A 26,480-nucleotide genomic window follows, 5' to 3' on the forward strand; every position below is an offset into this window, starting at 1 on the left:
TGTAGGTGTAAGAGTTTTGATCAGGAAATATAAGTCATATCTGTGTTCTTCTGAATAGAGGCACGTTGTTATCCACACTCCACTCCAGCATTGTATTTACACACCTAGTGTTGCTATGATAGGAATCTGCAACACTGTTACACCCATCACCATTTTTTATATGGTTTTGGGAATTATTTCGCATAGGTGTTGCAGCTGCAGGTCAAAGAGCTCTAACCATAGCGCTGAACACTATGTACAGCAGATGTTGTCTTACACAATTAGCCAGTAATAACTGCAACATGTCAGAAGGGTTTGTTTATGTCTGAATCTCTGTACACCTACTCTCTCGTCTACTGAGCAGAGAGGAGGGAATGAGAGATGAGGGGGGTGAGGCATCCCTGTGGCCTGCTATCAGCTCAGAGTGTGTAGGTTGCTTCTTAGAGGCTTTGCTGTTTCAGGCAAGTCTATGTAGGAGGAGTGTATACACAGAGTTGCTGATATTATGCACTCGAAACTGACATTTCAGAGGTTTCAAATATTTGTTCTTTTGGAAGGTCATCAAGAGCTTTAATGTGACAATCAAGACCTAGCCACATGTCCATTTTGTTTTGGTGGTCATATTTATGGGCGTTTGGCCATAAAATGACTTATTTAACCTTACAGGCTCCGGTTTTGCGCAATTTTTATTTGTTGTGTCGCCTCTTCAGATTCTATAGATGCTCACACAAGGACATATATGTGCATCCACACACACAAACCTCATCTTCAGTGAGAAGAACTTTTTGAGTGGCAGGTTGCTGGAATGGCGGTCTCTGATTGTGGTGATAATGGAATCCTTGTGTCATTGCAGATAGTGCCTCAGGAAATGGCAGAGAATTGCTTCTGGATCAAAGTCAAAGAAGAGAAGTTTGAGGATCCTGACCTATTTGCTCAGCTGTCCCTGTGCTTCTCCTCGCAGAGCAAAGGTAAGGAGGCGTCATCTGTCTGCACCTCTTCCTTAATTAATCTACACACACATGCTTCATTTAGCCTCTCAGGAAATAGACACCAAGTCACTTTCATCTTGTGACACTTTAAGAAGCTATTTTCCTCACTGAAATGTTAATTATCCTAAAACCAAGCACTTTTCCCAATACATTTGAGCACCATCTACAGTATACATGCTCTCAAGTCAAATATCTGTGCCAATTAAGGGTAGCAATTCTGTTGCTGCAGTGTTTTTATGTGTTTGAGAAAGACATAAATGCAATCCGGCTGCACATTGTGTTTGTTCTGTGTACCCATTGAGTAGTAACAGATCAGTGTTTTTGTGTGTGGATGTGCACAAACTTGAACCTGTCCGTATATGTGTGAACCGAGAGCAGTTATGCTTGGTTTGCTTCATGCTTTTTCCAGTCCAGTAGGCCAATTCTGCGTCTTGGAAGATGGGAGACTTTTGTGAAGGAAGCTCTGGGAGTTTCCTTGTCTCTGCCAGTTTGTTTCTCAGATACACAACCAGGCTACCTAACTTGCTGATGAATAACACAAGCAGCACAGAGCAAGTTTGTTTTTATATGGGGAAAAAAAGAATGTGTGAGAAGGCACATGATGTATTCCTCCCATGACAATGTGAGTGTTATCCACTTATTTGACAGTGTTTGTGTGTTGTACATCCCTCTAATTCGAGCAACAGTGGGAGGGGAGAAGTCAGAGCCCTGTCAAGCGCACAACAGTCAAATCTGAGCTCTGTCAGGGTGTGTGGACACAACTTTACACAATCCTCCAACTTCTCCCATATTCCCACCGTCTGTCTGGACACCAGTCTGCCCGCCAGCGGCAGCTTCTTGCTCTATCTCTCTCACCGCCTCCAGGTCTACAAAATAGACTCAACTCATTTCTGTTCTGTGACATAAATAGCAACTTTTCCTCAGCTGCCGCTAGGTTATTTACCGTCATAATACAGATGGAAGGAGAATGTGGGAAGGAAAGAACAGTTGTTGCAAGGCTAAATGAAGTAGCAGAGATCGGTCTCCCGTCTTTCACTAGAGGATATCTGCCAGATGTTATATATTTCAGCATGTGCTCTCTGAAATGTCTGAAGTAGTTTAACCAGACTTTTTCAATAACTATTCATGTATCTAATTTTTTTGGTCTTTTATATTAAATTTAGTGTCAGTAATTCAGTAAATCTGTATGTTTGCAAAGCACACCTGCTATAAACTATATTTTCAGATGGAGTCCTAAAATGAAATATAACCTCACAGACACACGGCATTAATTCAGATTTAAATGTCCTTTTCAATTCTTTATTAAATTCACTTTTTCCCCCACTTGGGTTTTTAAAAAAAAAAGCACAAGAGATAGTCCGTGTTCCCGCTGGCAGTGTAAGAATTCATGATCCAGCTTTTCCCCTGGGAGTTACCTTTGCTGGATCCCTATCAATTACCCCTGCAGCGACTTCACTGAATCAGCGCTTTTCCCTCTATTGTTGAAAGAGAACATGACTTGCTCATGAATGAAAAATGCTGTTTAATGTTTGATATCCACCCCCCCCCCCCCCCCCACACACACTCGTCAGTGAAGTTGAAAGTCAATGAGAAGGCCTTTGATGTAGATGGTATTGCAAAAAAAGGTGCTAGATCAGATCTTCTTAAAATGAAATAGTAGTTCATTTGTTTTTCTATTTCCTCTGTTTCATGATTCATGCAGCATAGTCTTTAAAGACATGCCATCTGAGGATATAAAAACGATAAGTGTGCTTCAACATTTAACATTTTGTCTTTAACATTCCTGACTTATTTCTGCTTTGAATATGACTTATTTGAGTAGAGAGTTCCAGAGTCAAGTCTGTTCACTTTTATTGGTTGTTGTGTTGAAGGGTTAGGTGGAGAAACGCTCCTGCAGGAATAATTCATGATATCCGGTACTCTCATTGTAACCACGGAGCATAAATCCTTTCTGCTGATTTGACAAACAAGTCACTGGTGAAAACCGACTTCATTTGTCTGCCATATTGCCTTTTTCTTTTTTTTTATCCCACACACACACACACACACACACACACACACACACACACACACACACACACACACACACACACACACACACACACACACACACACACACACACACACACACACACACACACACACACACACACGGAAGAACGCATGCACACACACACTTGTTTTTTCTCTCTAAGCTTCTAAACTTCCATCTTTGCCACATCTAAGACATGGATATTTATAAGTAAAGCGTACTTCAGGGGGACTAGTGTATCGTGAAAGATGAGGCAAGCAGGTGTAAATACCTTCCCTGCAGAGCTGCCCTCATAAAATGGTGCCAAAAGGCGTCTGTTAACTTCACGGACCTAGGAATTCTTGCTTGTTACTTGCATTGTTGAAGAAGAACACTTCAGCAGTAAAAAGAAAAGAAAAAAAAGAATCACTTTAACAGCCCCCAATTTTCAGAATCTTATTGTGCTCAGAGGCCTCTAAAACAACGGAGAAGCAAGACTGCCATCTCCCCTGCTGCTTTTATGAGTCTCACTGTTTAATGAGTTTTCCAAGAAAAGGAAATGATAATCAAGAGCGATTTTGAGCTTGGCTTCAATCTTCTAAAAGTGGCTTTTTATTAACGCATTTTTTGTTGTCATTTATTAAATGCTTTTTCTTTGGCCTGATTGGGAATTCAACAGATATGTCAGTTATTAAGTGTGAGGACCACTGACATGTCACTGATTAAGTAATCCTGCAATGTCCAATCAAATCATACCTCAGAGCAACGCAAGCAAACCTGTCACGTCTTTAACAAACAAAAAGTTTTACCAGCTACTAGAAATATGCATTATAAAAACGGTATATAACGGACGTTGTCTGTTGATCACAGGTCTGTGTTGCTATATAAAAAGTTTAGGTGCTCTTATTAATTGTCAACTGTTCGGACTGAGATTCTTTTAGGTGGTCAAAACAGGGCACATTTCACATTTCAAATATACAGTTTACTCTACAGCTTTTTTTTTTTTTAAGGCTAATTCAAATTTCTTATTCACTTCATACAGATCGATCATACAACCTGTACATTAACTTCATGTATTTTAACTTGGTTGTTTTTGTGAAGCAATATGAGCAGTGAATCAAATTTACTTCTTCTTTATCATACAATATTATACGTTCTGTTAAAAAATCATCAAACAACTGCATTTATTCAGTTACTTCCTCCCTATCTATCTCTCATTTTCACTATTTTAAAATGGATTTCTTGTCCACACTGTAGCAGTATCAGGTACAAAAAAAAAACATGTTATATGCTTGTTCACATATTTAATAATCACACAGAGTCAAGTGTGTATGTACTGTGTGGAAAATGTAGGCTCTTCTCCTGTGAGATGAAATTGGGATACACTTAAACCTACACCTTATTCAGTGATGTCAAGGCAAGCATTCCACCTTTAGCACCATCGAGTGTTTTGTGTTCGGAAAATTGTGACCACCCAGCAATCTCTTATTAGAGACACACATCTTCTGCTCACCACCTCAATTTTCACATTGTTTGAAATTGAATACCACACATTGAATAGACACTGTAGATCAACCTTTCCATGTCATAGTTATCTTATCTCACATAAAAATAAAAAAATTGCCTTCACTTGGCTTTATCGTCTTTTCTCTCTTTCTTTACCCTCTTCTCCATTGACTTGCCTCTCTTTTTTTCCTTTTACCCTCATCTCCCCTTCAGTTCACTTTATCAATCAGTGGGTTGTGCCTTTGTATGGCTCTTGGGATCAAATCAGATTCACTTCGGGATTGAATGTGTGTAGCCATGGCCTGCTGCATTTGAAAGGCAATTCATTCAGCTGGAACTTTGCAGTTCAATTTGAAACAAGATTGATGTTGGCAAACTTCACACCCTCTTTCTTCCAAAATGTTTCCTCCATTGCACGCACCAATTGCTGACGGACTAAGGGCCTATGCCACTTTGTAATGGCGATGTCTGGGCTTTTCAGGAACAACACAATGCAAAAGAGAAGTTACTAAACATCAACCCTGAGTATACTGTATTTCTCAGTTTTTCATAACTTTTACATTATTTCTTAAATATTAAACCGTTACTAACCACTATTTTACAGTAGGGTGAATACATATATTCAAACATGTTTATGCTAACTGACATCTTTAAGCTTTCATTAACAGTGCAATTGGTGTTGTGTAGCAGAGGCCTTTTTTAATTTTTTATAATTTATGGTTTAAAAGTCAACAACACTCATATTTCTGCAGAGAGACAAAGGCCTAATGAAGATGCATGCACATCCTGAAGGAGGAATCAGAGGCTCATTCCACCCCTCTGAGCTGGGTCATTGGGACTTTTTTCTTTCCCAGCATGCCTCTGTGTTAATGATGCTGGCTAATGAACATTCTTAGCAAAGTGCTTGTGGTGAATAAGGCCGGAGGGGACGGGGAGAAGTGTTACCAAACCAAACTGCACCTTTAAAAATAAATCAAAAAATTGGTTGAGAGAAAGAAAGAGAGAGCTGTGAAATAATGGCTTAATACTGAATAACGAGGGAGTTCTTTGCCTGGAGTATTGTAGGCAGAATCATGTTTTACTGATGTATGAAAATGAAATACAGCATGTGCGTTTCATTTCATGGTATTATTACGGCATCGGGTTCTGTGGAGAGAAATCCTTCCACACGTGTTGTGCCTTTAAAGGTCAACCCTGGAAAGGTAGTTTGGTAAAACCTTTACCACTTGTGATGGCTGCAGTCGACTGCCCCCTCATCACATGGTATTTGATCAAATCCCTCAGGAGATCTCCTCACTCTGACACCCATTTACCTTCACCTCAATCCCTAGAACTCAACCCGCGCACACATCCTCTCCCCACCCATCCAATGTGGTGTGCACAGCAGCACATTCTCGATCCTTGCTACAAAGCCCCAGCAGCAGGGCGGTAATGACCCTGCCACAACGGCAGTAATGATGGAATCAGTGGGGGGTTTCATGGCTCCTGACTCGCCTTAATAAGTCCCCTAATAACTCTGTTAACATCAGGGCTGACCCGGCCACCAGATCAAACACACTCACGCATGGCCGGCCACCCCCCCCGTGACACTCGGCGACCTCTCAGGCAGGAGAACTGTTGCTGACCAGCCCACTGTCACACTGTGGTGGAGGCCCACAGTAAGTATTCAACACACGTTTATGGATAGAAGTTTTGGCTCACAGAATGCTGTAGCAACAATAAGTGCCACTCAGAATATTTTAATCCGGTTAAGCTGTATTCATTCAGTAACAATATGCCTTGTTGATAGAAAAGCTTGTTGCTCTTGAATGAAAACTATCCCAAGACTACAGTTGGAGCTCTGCCTCCTCAGATAGTCTCAATGTAATAAAAGGCTTTTGTCTAATGAGTTTAAGCTTAACTCAAGACACTACAGACCACTGTGGAATAGGCTGCCTTGTATTAATAGCGTGTGTACAACGATAAGCTTTTGATACGTTCTATATCAAAGTCAACGCGACGGTGTCCCCTGAGAACAAGGCTGTTTATTACAGATTCTGCTAATTGAGAGGAGGGAGTATCTGGCGAGGCAGCTTCCTCTGCATCTTTGCCCTGGCCTTTTCTTTCTTTCTTCTCTTGACATCGCTCCCTTTCTCTCCCCTTATCTCATTTTCCTCAAATCATCTCTTTGGACATGACAGTGTCCATCTGGAGTCAGGGCCAGCCTGGTAGATAAACACCCTCACTCTCAACTCACTCTCTCTGGCCCTTTGTTTAACAGATGCAGTCTTCGACAAACAAGATCACAATTGGCATTTTGCCACATCCTCATTTTGTAAACTGTCATCAGTGTCTCTGAGTGGACTGATGCTTCCCTTTGGTCAATTGCTTTGATGACCCAAGACCTTTCCTCACACCAGTAAATGATGCATGCTGGAATAAATGTCCATTATTACTCGAAGTGAACCATTGAGGATACATCCCATTGTAGAAAAGAAAGGCCTCAAATTGTACCATTTTACTCATTTTAGAAGATGGGACATTAATTGCTGGCTCAGGCAGAAGACATTTGTCTCACTAAAACACAAAACACCCTGATGTATATTTCTCTCTGTTTGGGGCAGCCAGCCCACTGTGAATATCTCTGGGTCAGCCATTTTCCTTGCTCATCCCTGCACATTTTTAATGTATCACATATGAATGGAAATTAGGCCCTTAAATATTAATGACAAGTAATTGGTTTATTGTAGGAGACTATATTATGTGTGTGTGTCTCTGAGAGGGAGGGAGAGCGAGCGAGAGATATTTCCTCTCACTCCTACTTCATATTGCCTGGCTGTGATGTCCCACTGATTTTAATCTTCTCTTCTCAGATGAGAGCCATTCTGGCTATCACAGTGCACTTTAACTTTAGCCCTCTGAATATTAGCTTTCTTTGATACCTGCCGCTTACAACCTCCCAAGCCTACACCCTGCTAACTTTTATGTGCCTTCAGGTACACCGTTATGTTCATCACAATCTGTCTCTTCAAAAATAAATATCTCCCTTGCATCTACATATTTTATGTTATTTTTCTCCATGCTGGCAAACCTCATTTCAGCTGTTTGGGATATATCAATCTTTCAAAGTTGTCTTTTTAATCTTAGTCTCTGCTGGCTCTCCAAGTACACATTTGTGTCTCAGTTTGTCTCATAACTTATCAACAATATATTTAAGGAATCCCATTTCATTTTTTTTGTTACTTTTGCACAGGCATGTTCTGCATGTCATCCGCCTGGAACGGTTCTGTCAACAATACTTAGTGTTCATATACTGAACACCATCAAGTCTGGAAAGAGGACAACAAAGGATGTAACTCGACCAAAACACACTAGAGATGTTTTTCTCTGATTTGTTCCTGAATGCATTAGTTAAACACATAATTCATTTTGATAGTTACACGTTAAACTTCCTTTTATTTTTGGGTCTGTCACATCTTGTTTGTGCATTCATATCAAGACTCAGTATTTTGAATAAGTTCTTTCTTCATTTGCATTCCATGACATTTACCAGGAATTGCATTTTGTTATATCTTGCTTTATAACAACAATCTTCCCCAAACTAAACCGGATGACATTTACCTGTAACAGTGCAACTCCAGCCAGTGCATTTAAGAGAACAAAAGGAAGCATGTGGTTAGGTTTTCCGAGTTTGACAGGTGTGTTTATCTGTGTGTGTGTCCTCCTGAAGTACATTTATTGTCTCTGTGCCGGCCTAATTGAGTGATAGGATACTTCTTATCACTGGAACCTGCGATTAAAATGAAGACAATGTCAGCGCTGTCAGTGGAGCTTTTCATATGGAAAAACCTCTAGCGGAGCTTCATTAACTTCCCCCCCATGATCCCAGACAGAAGAGTATGGAGTGCATATCTAATCCAGCTTAGACATTTGAGTACAACAGACATATATATATATATATATATATATATATATATATATATATATAGGGAATACTTGATGTGTGAAGCTCCTTTGACAAGAGTAATTATCTATTGAAAAAAGCTTAACTAATTAATGTGTCAAATATTAATACAAAGAAAAAAGAACAATTCCCATTGCTCTCATTTCTTTTTACACGTATAGTGGCAGATTGTTAGATTTTATTTTATTATCTTCTAAAGCTTTGTTTGCACTCGTCTTTCCAGGTATTAATTTCAGGGGCGGATAGCTTTGCCTCCACTTTAGCAATGGTTGGTATGTTTTTTCTCTGATAGGACTGTAGACACCGTTTGTTTTTCAAGCTGTTACAACTCAACCACCCGCTGTATTTCATAATCTCCTCCTAAATGAGATCGAACACAAACTATCGTCGGCCACGCAGTTAACAAAATTCATCAGTTGTAATTGCACTAGTTTCTCAATTTTACACCTGTTGTCTAACTCTCTAAATGTCTTTGAATACGGCTTAGTGTTAAACCCATGATTCCTACACAGATTTAAAAAAAAAAAAGTGCACACAAGCCACATCTCTACCCCGGCTAACAGAAAGCCTGGCAGTTCACAGTAGCCCACTGAGTTTGTTACATGGCATTAAGTTTAATTTGTCTTTGGTGGAATTGGTTTGTGACTACAAGTGCACCAGGGGCTGACACTCCACGGCCAATCTGGCTGGAAAGAGACAGAGAGGAGACAGAGCAGCACCGGAGGGAGAGAACAAGCGTGATGTCACATGCAGGATGGGTAAACAATCAGAGTCTTGCGTGTTCAAGACGGTGCCTCCTTGAAGATAAACAATCATGACTTCTCATGCCACAGCAAGGTAAATTACTGCACAGAAGGATAAAGTGAGCGTCAGTCAGAGAGAGCAGCCAGACTCTGATCCACAGTCTCCTGGAATTGAAAAACGAACAAAAAACAAAATAACAGCAAAACAATGAAAACAGTGACACTTAAGGGAAATTGTTAAAGATGGATACTCAAATTCCAAAACGTAATGACTTTTTAACTGCCTAAGTGTGCTTTTGTAGATTGTGATTCATTGCTGTTTTTGCATAATATGCATGGAGATAAAACACATTATTCAAAAGCTAATAAAACATACTAAAAGGCTTCAGCTATTCTGAGACAGCTAACTTAGCAATATGCTAATTTGGCTTTTTCTTGTTTGATTTGGTTGTGAATATTTCATTGCTGATGTAACTCCAGCTTTGCACCAGATCTTTAAACCACTCAGCATTCAGGGTGTCTTTGTTCGTTTATAATAAAATATTTCCATCTGAAAACAACTAATAGAGGCAGTCCTTTTTATGCTTTTGTTGGGATACTACTATAACTTATTTTATGAATATAAGTAACTGATAGTGGGGAAATAAATAATGGGTTAGTCTGATAGTCAGTGTGACAGATTAATAAAACACAAAAAACAAACAAACAAAGCTGCTGTTCTCATGTAAACTGAATATCACCCCAAGAGAGAAAGCAAGGATCAAGTCCTAGAATAAACACGACAATGTTCAGCTCAGAAGTGTCATTTCTAAATATCCAATATGGCATAAAAGTTATATTATGAAGCTTTCTCTACTCTTCCACTCAAGAAGACTGAGTACCACCTCTGCATGAAAGGCATATGCACTGTCCAAAGCCCTCTTCTCCATTTCTCCCCCAGATACATATATTGGTACAGTTCTGCTTTTCCTTTTCCCTTTTCTTTTATTCATTTTCCCTTTCTTGTGCTTTCTTCCCCATCCTCCCACCCTATCTCATTCTGTGCTCTACACCGTCTTTCCCTCCCTGTCATCTCCCTTGAACTTTAAGTCATAATCTTTTCCTCCCTTTCCTCTCATCATTGTCTTGCTGCAGTATCCACAGCATACATATTTCACATCTGTGTGCATGAATGTTGGTTTCATTGTGTGTTTAGCATCTCAGTATGAGTTTTTGAATCTGATTTATTTTTGTTAAAAACCAATTAAAGTTTGCTCATAGTTCCTAATTTCAGAATTCTGAAGGACAGCAAAAAATAGATTTCAAAACTCCTAATAATGAATCTGCTCAATGAAACACGCGTGAACGTTGCTTTTTTTCTCCAGGTGTGATTCTTGTCTGTCTCCCTGTGCCCCCTCTAAAGTAGATGAATAACAGAATGATCATTTAACATTTGATGAGTTTAATCAAGAGAACAAGGCACATACAGCTTTGTGCAGGAGAAATTAGAGATAAATCACAAGGCTGTGTGTCATTTGTTGTTGCAATGCAGACGCCGTGAGGGGGGAGACTTTCTCTGAAGTGCAGCATTTGCAGATTGGTTCCTACTTTGTCCTCTCTTTTTGACCATGCTTTATTAAACACAGAGTCTACTGTGAAACACAATCTAAAGCTGCACTGTGATACATGTGCAAAGACTGAAGAAGCGTACACCGTTATTGTAAAGTTTGTTTGGCCTGATTTCTTACCTTATAAACAAACTGAACATTTCCTAATTCTGAGATTGCACGATCCTGCTCTATGCCAGGCTCCGACATGTTGAGCTTTGATTCTTTCGCTGGTGATGCGCTTCTATTGCACTTTTACTCAACCCACCCACACAAGCAAGCACAAACTAAATCAGTTACACTTCAGGGTAGACACTTATGAGGATTTTACATTTGATTTTACTGTATGCATCAGAACACTAAAGCCTGCAATGCTTCATCAAATAATCTAAATTGTATCCTGACACATTTACTTAGCTGTCATTAAAATCCTAACTAGACAGGTAGACCACGGAACAATGTATTCCAGCAGGTATTTCATCATCCCCACATTCTGTCCTGACCTTTGACCCCAGTTGCTCATCGCCAGATGAGGGCTGACGGATGTCAAGTCCGTGGATAAATGCTTCACTGCATGGAGAGTACAGGTGGATGGAGACTGTTAAGTAGGGAAGCCGGTGGTTTTAAAGACTAGACAGATTACTTTCTCTGTGCAGATTTGCATTAAGGTGTTTCTGCTCTCCTGGCCTTTCTTTCCACCTCTCTAGCTCACTTTCAATCCATCTCTGGCTGAGGTAAAGCAGCTTATTAACCTTTCTGAGGCCATAGGCATACCCAGGATAGAAAGACACCGCAGGCGTACTGTGTAAGACAAATTAACCCTAGAGGATTGATACGCCTTGATTTTAATTTTAATCAAAGTAAGCAGCGGAACACATTGGGTATTTTACGTCTGATGCAAATGTGAATAACAGATTACATTTTGTATTAAAGTTCAGCCATACTAAAATAGAGATTTCAGCTGGAAGAATGGCAATGGAAACTTTTCACTCCACACATGAGAATGGATTTGAGTGTGGACTGACAATTTTGGTGTCATGTTAAGTTAAGAAAACAAAAATAAAACATGAGTAATGTACTGTTAGTTTGTTATTGCTGTCTCTGTTTAATAGTGAAACATTTTCACACTCTACATTGCTATTGCAACACTGGGATACACCTCTCTGTGCAAGTGATGTCCCTTTTATAAGCCATTTCACAGATGTGTTCAACAATATTGTCTTTGGCAACAAAAATATAATTAATCCACACACATTCACTCACATCTTCCTAATGGGGTGTGCGTATGGCCAGGCATTTCATTATGGAGGTGTTGCCTTGTTTCCCCGGTTACCTGTGCCAATTCATCTTGGGCAATGTCTTCCAAGCAAATGCTTTACATCTTTTACAAATGTGATACAGCTGTATCTATAATTGACTATCAAGAATTGGTGTGAAACCCCCCCCTGTGATGCAATTAGATGTCCCGCGGCGAGGGTGAATGCTTTGGAGAGAACGGTGCATAAGGGTCACCTTGTAGCCCATTACTCTGCCCCTGACATTGGCGTTCCACCCTACAGGAAGCTGCTTCTAGGACGTAAAAGAAACAGCTCACGATACTCTTCCTATGTGATCGCTGAAGTAGTCTGAAACGGGTGAGATAAACAAATAGTAACATTTGGCTTTAGTTTTCGTTTATGTCTCCTTAGCCTTCCCTAGTTGTAACAGATGCAGCACAGAGTAATGAGCACAGATAACAGACGGACAAGAGGGCCAGTGAAAATACTCTAGGGTTATTTTTTTGCATGCCACGGCTGCATTTTGCTTTACTTTACTGGAAGAAGCCAAAGCTCGCACATTGGTGAAAGCACAGGTTTGTGCCAGGATGTGATGAGTGAGCAGTGTAGTGGATGACTAAGCAGGGCATAGAAACCACCCGGGCCCATGAATCCCTCCCTACAACTGAGGCCCGGTTTGTTCATTAAAGGTGTATGGGGCGTTTTGACCTCAGGCAAGTCTCAAATGACCTCCCCCCCTCTGAAAATGCTTCATTAGCTTTGCTTTTCCCATACTGGGCTGCGTCACTTAATCTGCACTTCTATTTACTCCACCAAAATTGTGTACATAGTGTGTTTGTGTTTGTGTGTGTGCTGGTGCGTGCACGTATTTGTATGTGTGTTAATGAGGGCTCCTGGTGGTGTGTAATTAACACAACAGCAAATGTCCCCGAAGGGTAAGATTAACGTTGAACACATTAGACACAATGGAGCCCGGGAGAGACTTTTTTTTGTTGGCAATTAAATGTTTTGTGTGTGTGTCTGTGTAAGTCAGACCATAACTCATGTTTGTATAACTGTTCTGCTGCCACTTCTGTCTTCAGACGCACACACGACAACACACGGCCAAACAAAGCCAGCAGTCCCTCTGGATTTGCGGGCTCCTCACATGCAGCCTGGCAGGATTCTTTCTTTCCTTCCTCTTCCGAGCGCCTCCTCCACACAACCTGGTCCAACAAAGATAAACACATGCTGGGTAGATTATTAGAGAAGTACCAAGGGCCCCACAGCAGAGCAGCCAGTGCTCCATTGTGCTCCGAACGTGGTGGTACCTTGTAGAATCCGATGCAGTCGCCCCCAGGGTGTTCTGATACATACTTAGACACAGGTGGGCGCTGATACCAGCATGAGAGCTACAACAGACTCCAATGACATTTCATTGTCAAAGGAAACTGCCGTTACATTGTTTCTGCTAATGGCATGGCTGTTGGTGTGGTTGCTCTAGGAGCTTTTAAAGGATTGGAACAGTTACAGTTTATAAATGATATATTATATAGATAATGTATACAGTACACTTTATAATGTTTCAGCAACAATGGCAATACATGTCTGAAACTATGCAGGGATTCCTGTGCTGAGCAGTGAAGTAATTTTTGTTCTACATTTTAGACATAAACTGCACAATGTACAAAGTGAGTGAGAAAATTGAGTATTTGAACGTCCTTCACTAACTGAGCACTTACAATGGCAATCTTCCTCTGCACTGTTGATCCAAAAATCATTCAACAGAAAGTCTCAGCCAAAAGCTTTGAATTGTATAGCCACATATTATTGCCAGAAGAATGTCATATGTAAAAAAAGATTGACATCTATAGGAGAAATACAATTATTATCCACAGCGCACGTTGGGTTTTGTGTCAAAGAAACATTGAGGGTAATGATGAGATTCTCTTTTTGAGTTTACACCGTGCCATTTACCATGTGTATCTTACCCGTGTTCATGAGCAAACACATTTGTTTTAAGAGAGAGACATAGAGGAATTTGGTTAAATTATACATGATTGCATTTCAGAAAGCTCTTGTGTGAAGACCTTCTTTCTTTCTCTTATTTTTTATCAGAATTCCTTTATTCATCCGAAAACGGGTTAATGTACGTTGTTACAACAAAGTATAGATAGAGACAAAATAAAATTGAACACTATTATTTTTTTTTAAAAGGCACATAGCATTTTAAATAAATAATATAATATACTACACAACATTCCTACTGAAGAACTGTCTTACTATCATATAGTTCATAGCTATAATTATTTTTAATATTTTTCTTTTTTATTTATCACTACTTTTATTTATTATGGATACAAACCACTTAATTTATGTTCATACTTCTGCTTTTTAATCCACACATCATGCCACAAGACATGTGTGTTTGTATTGAGAAGAGGGAGAGAATATGTGAATGCAAGGCAGGGTGTGTGTTGGAGAAGAACAAGAACAGAAGAAATCACATGAGTGTGAGAAGAGAGACATCGACTTGCTCACACGAAAGAGATGTTTCAAGAAGTAGTATTATTTGAGATGAAGGGAGTGATAAGTACACCGGTGGAGGCTCGTATTGCTGCTAAGGAAAGTGATAACATTCCTCAGTGGAGGATTTGTGCATACAGGGCCACACTTCCGTCAACTTTATTGGATCAGGAGCGAGCTGCGAGATTTCTAAATTATCTTCCTTCACGGGCACCGAGCCTTTACTCTGTTATTACACTGTTTTTTTGTTGATTCCATTGAGATGTAACTGGGAAAGCAGTTTGATTTTTAAATTAGCCAAAGGTTAATTGGCAGTGTGTTCAGAAGGAAGTATTTAGACACACATGCACCCCTGACATTAATGTTGCACTGTTATACACCGCCAGGAAATACACACTCGGACACACACACAGGGGCCTCGACAGGCTGCCTGAGCAAGTATTATTATTCTGTCTGTTGTAATTAGGAAAAACATGCCGTCAAACCAACAATCAACATTGGTTTACTGGTGTCTGACTTTTTTCTCCACTGAATGTGGCTTGATTTCAGTGTCCTCCAGCACACATTAAATAAGCCCCAAATTATGTGAAAATATGAATAGCACTTTCATAACAGTACCACAATTCAAAGTCTCTAAAGCAGCTAATTGCTGATCAGTGCTGGCAGGTCAAGGGTATATAGCTACTTTCCAACAATCATCCCTAAACAAGCTGCCAAACCTGGAGGAAATGCATTCCTGCTCTCTGTTGCTAGACCAAGTCAGCACAAAATCCTGTCATCTGCTACACGCAGACATGTTATCCGACAGCTCTTTGGGTAAAGAGCACCATAAACATGAAAGGAGAGGTGTTGATGTTCATTTAGCACAGCAGGAAAAGTGTTATTGTGTTACCAATTGATGTTAAAAATAATGGCAAATACCAATCACAAGTAGCAAGAGACAAATTCAGCTATTCCCGCATTTTCTGGGAAACAGCCAAAATAAACCACATAATTTACGGATATAATTTATGATGCTATTAAACCAGTGGGGTGAAAACAGTATTAGCCCTTGTGAAGCAAATGTTTATAGTTTTTATTTGACAAATAATAAATGGTTTTTTGAAATGTTGGCCGTGATTTACATTCCTTCAACCAATAAAATCAATAAATTACCAATCGTTTTAACATTAGTCACATTGAGTTTATCATATCATTAAATAATTATAATAGCTTATGATTTGCAGAAAGCAGTATTTTGTTAGTGAGCCTATATTTGTCGTTTATTTTTTAGATATGATCTACTGTAGATACACAACCAGCCATTTCTATATCTTACCGGGACTTAAACTTCACCTGGAGAGAATTTAAACAGCGAGTAAATATCAACTTTTAATCAGATTGAACTCACCAGTTTATCTCCTAGTTACAAAGCCTTTTTAAAAATCTAACACTTTGCTTTAGTATGCCTGGTTCTTGAGTCGTTCTCCGAAACGGCAAGTTATCCCCTTCATTTTTATTTTATTTTTAATTATTTATTAAAATGATTCGATCTTGAAATATGAATAAGATAAAATAAATACACTTGAAACATGATACAATTAATATATTGCATGTGTATAAGAAAATGTAGACCGTTATCCAGCTTTAGGTTCAATTTATCTTTGCTTTTTTTTATGTTATATCTCATTATTTGCTTTTCTCCTTTTCCATTTTAAATAAAACATTTTAGTCCTTCGTCTACCGTAGTCCCTGTTTGTCTTGTGAGGATACTTTATTCACATTACATGTCATCATTTCACCAGTTGCCGTTATCAGAGAGTCTTGCTGCCAGTAGGGGGCACTGTGCTACAGGCCAATAACACAAGCCACTCTCAGGTTTGAATCTGTGGATAGTGAAGGGAAGAACACATCCTCTCACAGCCTCATCGAGGTTTTGAAATCAACGACATACCTAATACAAGCCAACACAACATAACCACCATCAAGATTTCATCAGATCTCACAGTGAGGGGTTTATACATATTGTGACAGGGAATGATCTGGATGTCTGAACTAGGCTGACCCAGAATCGATTGGACTGGTTTTCTGAAGGAGTGCCAAAATATTAACTTTCACATGTTTCATTTCCCTGAGGAACAAGTGTATTTCAATGCTGCGGACAATCTGGCTTTTATCAGGTAATGGCTTGTGTCAAGACCAGTTGAACCTTTTTCTCTCAGGAGCTTGTGCCCTCAAGAGCATAAGTTTAGTGTTGGATGTCATTGAGAAGATTAAATGTTTTTTTAGCGAAGGAATGTTCACTGCTTTGCTTTATGTGTGGAGACAGCTTAGAAAAACAGTTAGCTCAAGAAAAGGCCAAACTCTTCCTCTCAGATATAGTTTTCTATCTTGAAATGCTGAAAGGTTATGTCATACATAGAAAAAAACATGTTATGAGGAACCCAGGAAGGGAATTTATCTTAGAAAACAACATTTTTTTTTCTCCCACATTGCATTTTTTTAAGCTTTATTGCAGCGTACACACGGTTGATGTCTACAATAATGTTTATTTTGAATATGTGTCTTACTGTTGCTATCATACACACTGTGGTCATTTGACTGTGCATTGATTGTCCCCCTGCATAGAGCCTGTTGTTTGTGCAACTACACAGTAACCCTCTGGAAAGATAGTCCTTGAATATTTCATACCAAGCCAAGTGAAAATATATTCATGAAACACATTGATACCATCCAAAACAATTCAACAGGATTGTGCCTTGTCAATATAAATGTGGTCAACTTGAATCAGCTTCTTTACTTTATTGGAATCTGACATTACATAGCATTATGTCTACATGGTAAATGGACTGTACTCATATAGTGGTTTTTTTAGGTCTTTTCGACCCCTCAAAGCGCTTTACATACTATGAGTCATTTACCCCTTCAAACCTCATTCATTCAGAGCAGTGCCACTCTCCGGAAGCTAACATTCACAGACATTCACACGCCTTTGGCCATGCCATCGAAGCAGCTCAGGGTATATCTTTCCCAAGGATACATCGACCCACAACCTTTTGGTTTAAATACGTCTGCATGTCTATGCATTTCTGTTACTCCTTTTCCTGTCTAATATCTCCATCCAGTGTTTTGACTGAGTTGTGACACACATACTGAACGTAAACTATTAAGTGACAAATCAATGTGTCTGTACTCTCTTGTGGACACATTATAACAATAGAGACAGAATTTCTGAATGACCTTATGTTGCAATGATAACTTCACGCAGCTGTGGGCTGACATATGCATTGATATGGATTCATCTGAGTTCAAATAACAATGGCAGATTTGCAAGTCTAGCTCTACTGAGATCACCACGGCATGGAACATTCAACTTGAACACGGAATTGAGTTTAGTGTTCATGCTGCCCTTCATGTTCTTAAAAAAGAGAAGTGTTAAGTGGGATTGTGGCTGCAATCACCTTGGCCACCTGCAATGGAGGAAATGTGAGCTAGGGTTGGTGATGTTTTTCAGAAAAAAAAGGTTGTTATATTTCAAACATGGCTCATTATTAAAACAAATTCTGCTAAAAAAAGGAAATGTGCACAATTACCCATTTGTAACACAATTATTTCACAAGCTGGGGCCCATACAACTGTGGGTACTAAGAATAGCTATATTTGTTCTTAACATTCTCCCTAGATTGAGTGACTATATAAATAAGTCTGCTTACTACTCTCATTTGATTGTTTTTTACAGCAACACTTGGTGGAGTGTTTTGGTTGAATGTTTTTTTCCCGACTTGACACCCAATGTGAAAATATACCAAATAGAGAGCGGACACTCAGCCTTAGCTAGCTAGCTTCCCTCCCTGCTAATGTAACACAGCATGATTAGGATAAGAAGTGGGGTGCAATGTGTATACATACAGGGAGCGTGTTAATGGATGTAAATCATATCTGGGGAAGTGTTAATGAGAAAGAAGAAGACTATCTATGATAGATATCTATTAATCAACATTCTTTAAAGCACTATTCTTTACACATAGGTACTCTAAGACATTGCATATGGATGATTTTATGAAGTCAGAACATGTTATTACAATTTCATACATTTCAGCTGGAAACTGGAAACTGAAAGTGATTTGTTTGTTGTTTTTGTGAAACTGTATTTCTCCTAACCTGTAACCATAGGCAAAATACCATGGGAACCACAAACTCCTTAGGTGTGGATCATTTTACAATATGGTAACCAAGGCTTCTGGTGGGATTTCCAATTAGGATGCAATCTGTTATCTGTTCAGACGACTAATAAGCACAACAAAGCCATGCAAGAGGCCCCCTGGAATTCATATCAGACCACTTGAAATAACCATCAAGCCCTCATATCTGATGCACTGCCAATACCTGCTCACTTTCCCAATTAAAACTCCAGGCAGGTTCTTCTCCTGTTAATAAGGAATGTATTAGGGTTACTGTCATTGTGACATGTAATGGGTAGAAACCAGCTAACCGTGTGGGCTGAGAGCATCTCATGTTGTTTGTGGTGCTTCTTTCATCTGAAATCAATGTGTGTGTGTGTGTGTGTGTGTGTGTGTGTGTGTGTGTGTGTGTGTGTCTGTGTGTGTGTGTGTGTGTGTGTGTGTGTGTGTGTGTGTGTGTGTGTGTGTGTGTGTGTGTGTGTGTGTGTGTGTGTGTGTGTGTGTGTGTGTGTGAGAGTGTGAGTGTGAGTGTGTGCGTGCGCGTGCGCGTACAGGCCCAACTGCATGCTATGAAAGGGTTATTGTGGGTCAGCGCCGTTGTGTTCTTCTGTGATAATTAGGACTGTGGTGTGCACAATCAGACGCGGACGCCACCAGTGACATCACAGCATTGATGACCTTCATTTCATGATGAAGCCAATTACAACATGAAGAGGAGCACACAGAAACAGTGAAACTGATGAAAATGCGTTGCAAAGAGAAAAAGCCATGGTCCCTTTTTCCTCCCGTTATTCACTTAATTATTATTTTTAATGTTGTTTGAGGCTTCTGACTGAATGTGACCAAAACCTTCACACACATATTGAAACTAATCAGGAGTTTTGCTTTTGCTTCAGTTGATACATTCCAGTTGCTTGGTAATACGTTTTATCTTTCTGACATTTACAACATTTAATTGTTTGGGAGCGGTGTCAGAGAGTTGTGAAAAAACTATTTTCTAATAAGAAACTGAAAATGGTTATTGTAATTCACCATATTGAGACTAGAGATAAAACAGTATGCAAACTCTGTAACTACATCTTGTTTATTGTTATTTACACTACAATAATTTGCGGGCAGTCAACCTGCGATTGTTATACACTGGCAAAAAAACTGGTGGTATTCAAACATGATTTTAGTGGTATTTAAAACGCATCAGGACGTTCCCAATGACTTATTGTGCAACTGGTAACTGTTAGTTCTCAATTTAGATACACACTCTATTGTTTTCTACTTTTATGAGCTGTACACCTTACAGTTCAATTGTAGCAAATAAAAAAGCACAGTACACGGTGGCCTTAACGTTTATATTACATACTGTATTTCTCCCTTTTGTCATGTTCATCCGCTCTGCATGTGCCGTTGCAGTTGTCTTTGTGTGTTCTTGTGCAAGTGCAACGAATGTGTGTGGGTTTCTCCTTCACCAGGGGAACTTGCTGGCTCGGCAGGGGAAGATATGAGCATTTCTGGCTCCGTTGAAGGCTGATAGGCCCATATACACACATCCCCATATACACACATCCCCACAGAGATTAAACACCATGGGCAAGCCTCTCCTCGGGGCAAATGGCACTAGGTGGAAAATTTGTCTTTTCCATACTAGGTCTTCTGTCTCTGCGTATGCTCCAGACCCAACATGCACAACGGCATATATACACTCTTTGTTGTGCACACACATATATGATTATATACACACACACACACAAACACATCAACACACACTTTCACAGGCATTTAGACAGACAAGAGAGTCTGGATCCAGATTTTTAGTTTGACGGCACCGAGAGATGCTGAAAGTAGACGCTGTAGTTTAATTAGGTTCTGCCAGCACCCACTGAGAATTGCTCCTGAATTTGACACTGTTTTTCAAATGTCACCGGCAAGTGCTTTACTTAGAATGAAATGCGAGTCATTAATCAGATTGTGTCATGTTCGTGCAGTTTTATTTTTTTCTTCTTTGGTTTCTTTGGAAAAGCTCTATAATTAACAGTGATTTCTTATTGTCATCTATGAATATCATTTAAATTGTTATTTCTGGATCCCTTCAGAGCCTTTCAGCCAAATTATCTAGAAATACACAGCAAGTGTGAGCAAATGAAAACAAAAGGGCTGGCCTAATCACTGATGGACAACAACATGATAGAGAAATGTCATTTTTGTCTGTACATGTGTCTGACTCAGCTGCCAACCTGTGAGCATTTTGGACAACATGACATGTTACATTTTCTTAATTCCAAAAGCAAAATATCATTAGCCAGCTTCATGTCAGTGACTATGAGGCTATTGACCCTATTTTTAAAAATAATGCCTGGCTATAAATATAAAGACTTATTCCAAATGGTGGCTAAGATGCTTCCAAGGTTGATATGTCTAAAGGAACATTTTAGGGTCATTTAAGAAAGTAAACAAACATATTTTCTTTAGTTTTAAAAAAAAGTTTTCATCAAAAAGGCATTTGTACTCATCGTCTAACAGGGAAACTTAAGCAAAGCAACATACTTTCCAGGTGCTGGTAGGGAAGTAAGCGAGCAACAGTGGAAGCCCAGGTGCTCCAAATCTGGCTGGTCACTGCAATTAGGCTCCTCTGGCACCTTGAAGACAACATATGTAGACACGGTAACCAGCGCAACGATAACACACCATAACACACACACAATCAACCTAAGCAGCGGCTGTCACAACATCGAGTAAAACACATTCCACCAAAGCCTGTTACTCTGCGTGCGCTTTTGTGTTTTCATGTCCGTGCTACGTCTCCAATTCACTCACAGTTCCAATTCCCCAATGCCCAGCGAGTTTGGACAGTTTGTATCTGTCGGTCCGTGCCTTCAACCCTCATCTCTGAACACAGGACTCTCCACTGTGATCAGTGGAGTCAACAGAGGATAATTTATCAACTTTTATAGTGCTCTCTACCAGATATAATCCTCCAGCAGTGATAGAAGTGTTTGGATTTTGTACTAGGGGCATCCTCCCACTGTGTGATCAGAGTTAACTCCTGTGTGTAAAGCTCCATACAGTGGGGAAATCATGTCTATCTCTGATACAGATTCCAACAGGTCAAATGTTTTTCTGATAAATCCGTTTGTACAACTTATTGCACAATCATTTAGTTTAATATCTTACCTTCAGATTTTTCAAGTCAACACCTTTTTTCCAAAAAGAAGGAGAGTATGCAAGTCATATTTCTAATAATGATAATTTCTCCAATGCAATTATTATTATTAATGTGTTTAATGTTGAACTGTACAGCTATTTATCTTTTTCAGTCAATTGTTTTTCTAATTATTATCTGTTTTCTTATACACTGGTGTTGATTAGCAAGAAAATACTAATAAAGAACTGAAACGCTACAAACAATATGTTTTAGAAAATATTTCTAGATTTCCAAAGTTGTGTTAAAGTTAAATTAGTTAGAAACATTTGTTTGTCTCAACAATCAGCTCTGTTGAAAAAAAAAAAGTAGTATTCCTATGAAACATACTGTTTTTATGCAATATATATATATATTTTAATGGTTAAATGGGAAAGCATAACCATAGTTGGCTTATAAAGGCTGGTGAGGTGTACAGTTATCAGTGCTTTTAACTCGGGCGCCGCACTGGCTGCTATGCGACACTGCAATGACCTATACGCAGCCTTGCTTATTTGTTGTGGAGTTATTGTGAGTGGGCAGGCATTGAACATTGTGCGTTTGCTAGGATTGGATTGTGGGTTGCTCGTTTCACTAGCACAAACATATTAAGGCAGACAGGAAGCCATGCCTGTTTGTACATATGATGTGTTGGTGTTTACAGACTTTAAAGGAAAGCACATTTGTGAAACTGTACATGAAATCTGTCTGCACATTAACTGCTATTGCTTCAAGGGATATTTGAGGGTTAGGTTGATAATTAAATGGAATTCCAGATAAGGTAAGGGGTGCACTGAATTGACTGAAATTATGTTTTAGTGATAAATAATAAATGTTGTCAATGAAGTGCCCGTACAGATAGCTACAGTGTAGTGAGTTCTCTGTGTGTTTGTGTGTGTAGACGTGTCTTTCTCCTCTATGTGCTGGTGCACAGTCTGAACAGGCTTTGTAGTGTACTGCTGGTCACCATGGAAGGTATAGCACAGCCCTGTGGGCATTCCACATCCATTTGAATTGTTTTCAGTCCACCTCCATGGCAGAGCACAGGACTTTGTTGAAATTTTAATGGTTCTTTGACCTAGATTTGGTGTGTGCATGTGTGTGTGCATACGTGCATATGTGTGTGTGTGTGTGTGTGTGTGTGTGTGTGTGTGTGTGTTTCTGATACATGTCAGTCTTACCACTGTCAGCTGAAGAAACATATTTGCCATTGATGGAGGGGGGAAGGGTATAGTAAAGCAGATATTCTGTGCTAGCAATAATTTCTGTTCCACCGTCTTGTCTGCATAAGCATGTATTTATTGCTTAAGAAAAACAACCTTCTGATGAACTTGTGGTGCTGAACTATCATAATTAAGCCCTGTGCTGTGTATAATAATGTGCACTTAATTTATTTACATTTATGAAAGAGTCACACTTGGGCTTTAGGGTCTACTGCAAAAGTCCGACAGACAGAAGCATAGAAATGTAAGACTCATCACTGACAATCATACCATAGCGTAGTGTATGCACTGACAGGGTAAAAACTGAATTATAGCTTTCTTCGTTTCAATTTGGCAGCTTGGTCTTCTGCCCCAGCCACTTTGTTTTGTTGCTAGTAAAGCAAAGACACCTCTTAAGCAAAGTGATGCCTCTTCCGGGAATGGAAGCATGAATAGCCCACTCTAGTGTAATCATCTTCCAATGACATAAAATCCTCGTCTGCCATCATGCCTTTTCTCACGATGATTTAGAAACTTAAGAGTGTGACCATTTAAGCATCAGTTGAAGTGTCTTGAGGACACACTTCAGCTCTTACCTGAATAAGACAGAATCTGTCCATTTCATGAGATGAAAAGAAATGTATTTACAGTGTACTGAGGGTGTATACATGTATAAATTCAGGTCAGTCCTTGAACTTTTATGAGCGAAAGTTTAACATCCAAGTGTCCAAGTGAAAGCCACTTTTTTGTATCCTCACACAACATGTCAAAGGTCACAATCCTTTTGAAACAAACAAACCCACCACTTAATTAAGGGAGTTGCCTGTCAGATACGCCGCTGCATAGTGGATATGGACCCTTGACTGGAACTGGAAGTAAAATTAAACAAGGAATGGGGCGGTAGAAGAGGATTCCTCATTGGGTGATTAAAAGTAACCTTTAGAGCTATGGAGAAGCTGTTAGCCATGCCCTTTCTTTTTTCCTGCAAATGCCATCTTAGAGCTGTGGTCTAATGATGCTACAATAGTTTCTAGCCAATTACACTGGCTCTAAATTGATCCCAAAGCATTGGACTGGTGAGTGGGAGAATTAAAGAGGGAGAGAAAGAGCGCAAAGGTAGATGCTAGTTCAACCCTCAGGTAGACCAGCAAAGAAGCAGGAGGGCTGAATGATTTAGAGTTGTTAGCTATTTTCATTGCCAGTCAGGAGCGCATATCAAGCTCTTTCAATGTTTTTTTTCTTTCATTTGATAGCATTTATTTAACTATGCAAGCAACAGTTGAAAGTATCTCTCCTGTGCCCTCCCTATTAGTGTGGACAGGGCAGCTTCTATGGCTGCCTCCAGGTAGGGCAGCCACAGGGGAGGGTGCACCCAGCATGAGCCTTGTTTTGATGTAGCCCTTGTCCTTGAAACCAAAGTAATTCTTTGAGGCCTTGGCCATCATTTCATGAGACCTTGTGTGGGAGGGAAAACATAAAGTATACTTACTTACTAAGAAGAAAACATCATTATCATCTTAAAATAAATGTGGCAGTGCAAAGCAACACACTTTTAAATAGTATTTTTCTGTCTTTCTATACAAACTTCATTCATGTTGATTAGCTATGTGGAACCCTTTAAACAAGGTGTATGAATATAGAACTTACTTTATATTTTCCCAGACTTAGAAAACATTGTAGCCTTTTTTCCGTAGTGAAAATAGAATGCAGGATGCGTAGACCAATGCTCAACTATTTGAGTCCCAACACCAACTTGACAACCCATTGTTAAGGAGCACACGTTGCTGTGAATTCATGCTTGAAACACCTTGATTACATATGTGTAATAGCTATTGACTGTTGTAAAATAATTCACAATCTCATGCAATTTTACAGTACACACACATTAGTTCATGAACTGAAGTATTTCCATAATCGCGGTTCCTGTATTAAACATGTTGACGTTATCCTTATCGGTTTTAGCAATTAAATGTGAGAACTAATAACCGTCCCTTCACAGCACAGAGAACATGCATGCAGTTGAATTGAAACATTGCAATCATCATTAACCAGGAATGAGCTTTTCATGCCTTCATCAAGTTAGTGCCGTTACACTAACTTGGTGGATTGCTCCTTCTTTAAAACTGATGTATAATGTGTTATTAATGATGAGTTAATTAAGAACACTCATTAATTAAACATTGGAGCTGTAGTTCGCAAAACAGAACTGCCAGTTCATTAAATAAAGTAATATTTATATTTAAACATTGCAAAGCTCTTCACCAAAGGCCTTGTATTCTTAATACATACCTAATGTTGTGAACAGCAATGATTCTGAATAATACCTGAATAACATGCAACAAGCTATGAAAATAAGGGCTATAGTTGAATAAGCCCAGAATAATTCGGGCTAATGTTGAAGTCAACAATATTCATTCACGCTCTATCAACAAATAGTTTCTAGCCACTGGCTTATACAATCATAATTAGAACACATGTATTTGTTTAGATTTTTTTTAGACCAGGAATGATTGGCAGTTTGTTTTTCTCCTTATGGTTTTATATTGACTTCTGGTTTCAGAGCATACAGGGACCATCTCATAGCCCAACACACAGCAATACTCCAAAGACTATGTTTAACTGAGGCAAGTTAAATTAAGGATGTTTTTCAAAGGGGGTAGACATTGGTGAAAAGATGCATAATTAACTGGAAGATGCTTTGTACATGAACTATCAAATATTTAAAGGGGCAAATGCTTTGGTTTCATTTAAACAATGCATTGGGGTTTTGGGTACTATTATTAACCTGGATCTAAATCACAAATACATATTTTGATGATTCATGACATTTTTTGCAAAATAAAGTTTTAACACATTTATACATATTGGTGTTTAAAATGTATTGTAAGTATTAGGTAAATAAATTCCAGTCCTAGAGTTACATAAAATGCAATTGTACTATCTAGTATCCAAAACTATTACATATGTGTTACGACATGTGTGAAAAAGTTATATATTTCACTACCTGTTGACTTTTATTTATATGTCTTGAAAAGGTTTCTGAACAACCTTGAAACTTAATGTGGGTGCAATTGATGACATTTCAGTGAATGTAGATCACATGAAGTAGGGCAATATAGCAGACAGACATTATGCGTGAAATTCAGTCTAGGAGACAGCAGGCTTTAGAGTGAACTGCCCGTGTTCACTCCTATCACCTTAGGGAGTCCTAAGGCTCGTAATCACAGTCCAGCATGAGAAGGCAGATGGCCTGCAGTTATACTGTGACCTCACCAAATGTGCCATGCATGTGTTCATTGGAAAAGCTGGAAATAAAAGTTTTTGTGATGTAGTGGTCTTGGATCAGCTTTCACTTCAGTTGGGGCTTAAGTGTTAAGGAAAGTAATATCCCTTTTTCACATCTTCCT

At 39.2% G+C, this 26,480-nt stretch overlaps 1 protein-coding gene across 1 annotated transcript in view; it reads left to right on the forward strand.

The window, feature by feature from the left end:
* diaph2 (diaphanous-related formin 2) overlaps positions 1–26,480 on the forward strand; it is a 329,957-nt gene that overhangs the window by 127,639 nt on the left and 175,838 nt on the right. Inside the window, 1 exon segment of the mRNA XM_063876203.1 lies at positions 833–947. Coding sequence (XP_063732273.1) covers positions 833–947 — 115 coding nt within the window.

Source organism: Eleginops maclovinus, chromosome 23 (genome assembly GCF_036324505.1).
Source record: "Eleginops maclovinus isolate JMC-PN-2008 ecotype Puerto Natales chromosome 23, JC_Emac_rtc_rv5, whole genome shotgun sequence".
NCBI classification, from domain to species: domain Eukaryota; kingdom Metazoa; phylum Chordata; class Actinopteri; order Perciformes; family Eleginopidae; genus Eleginops; species Eleginops maclovinus.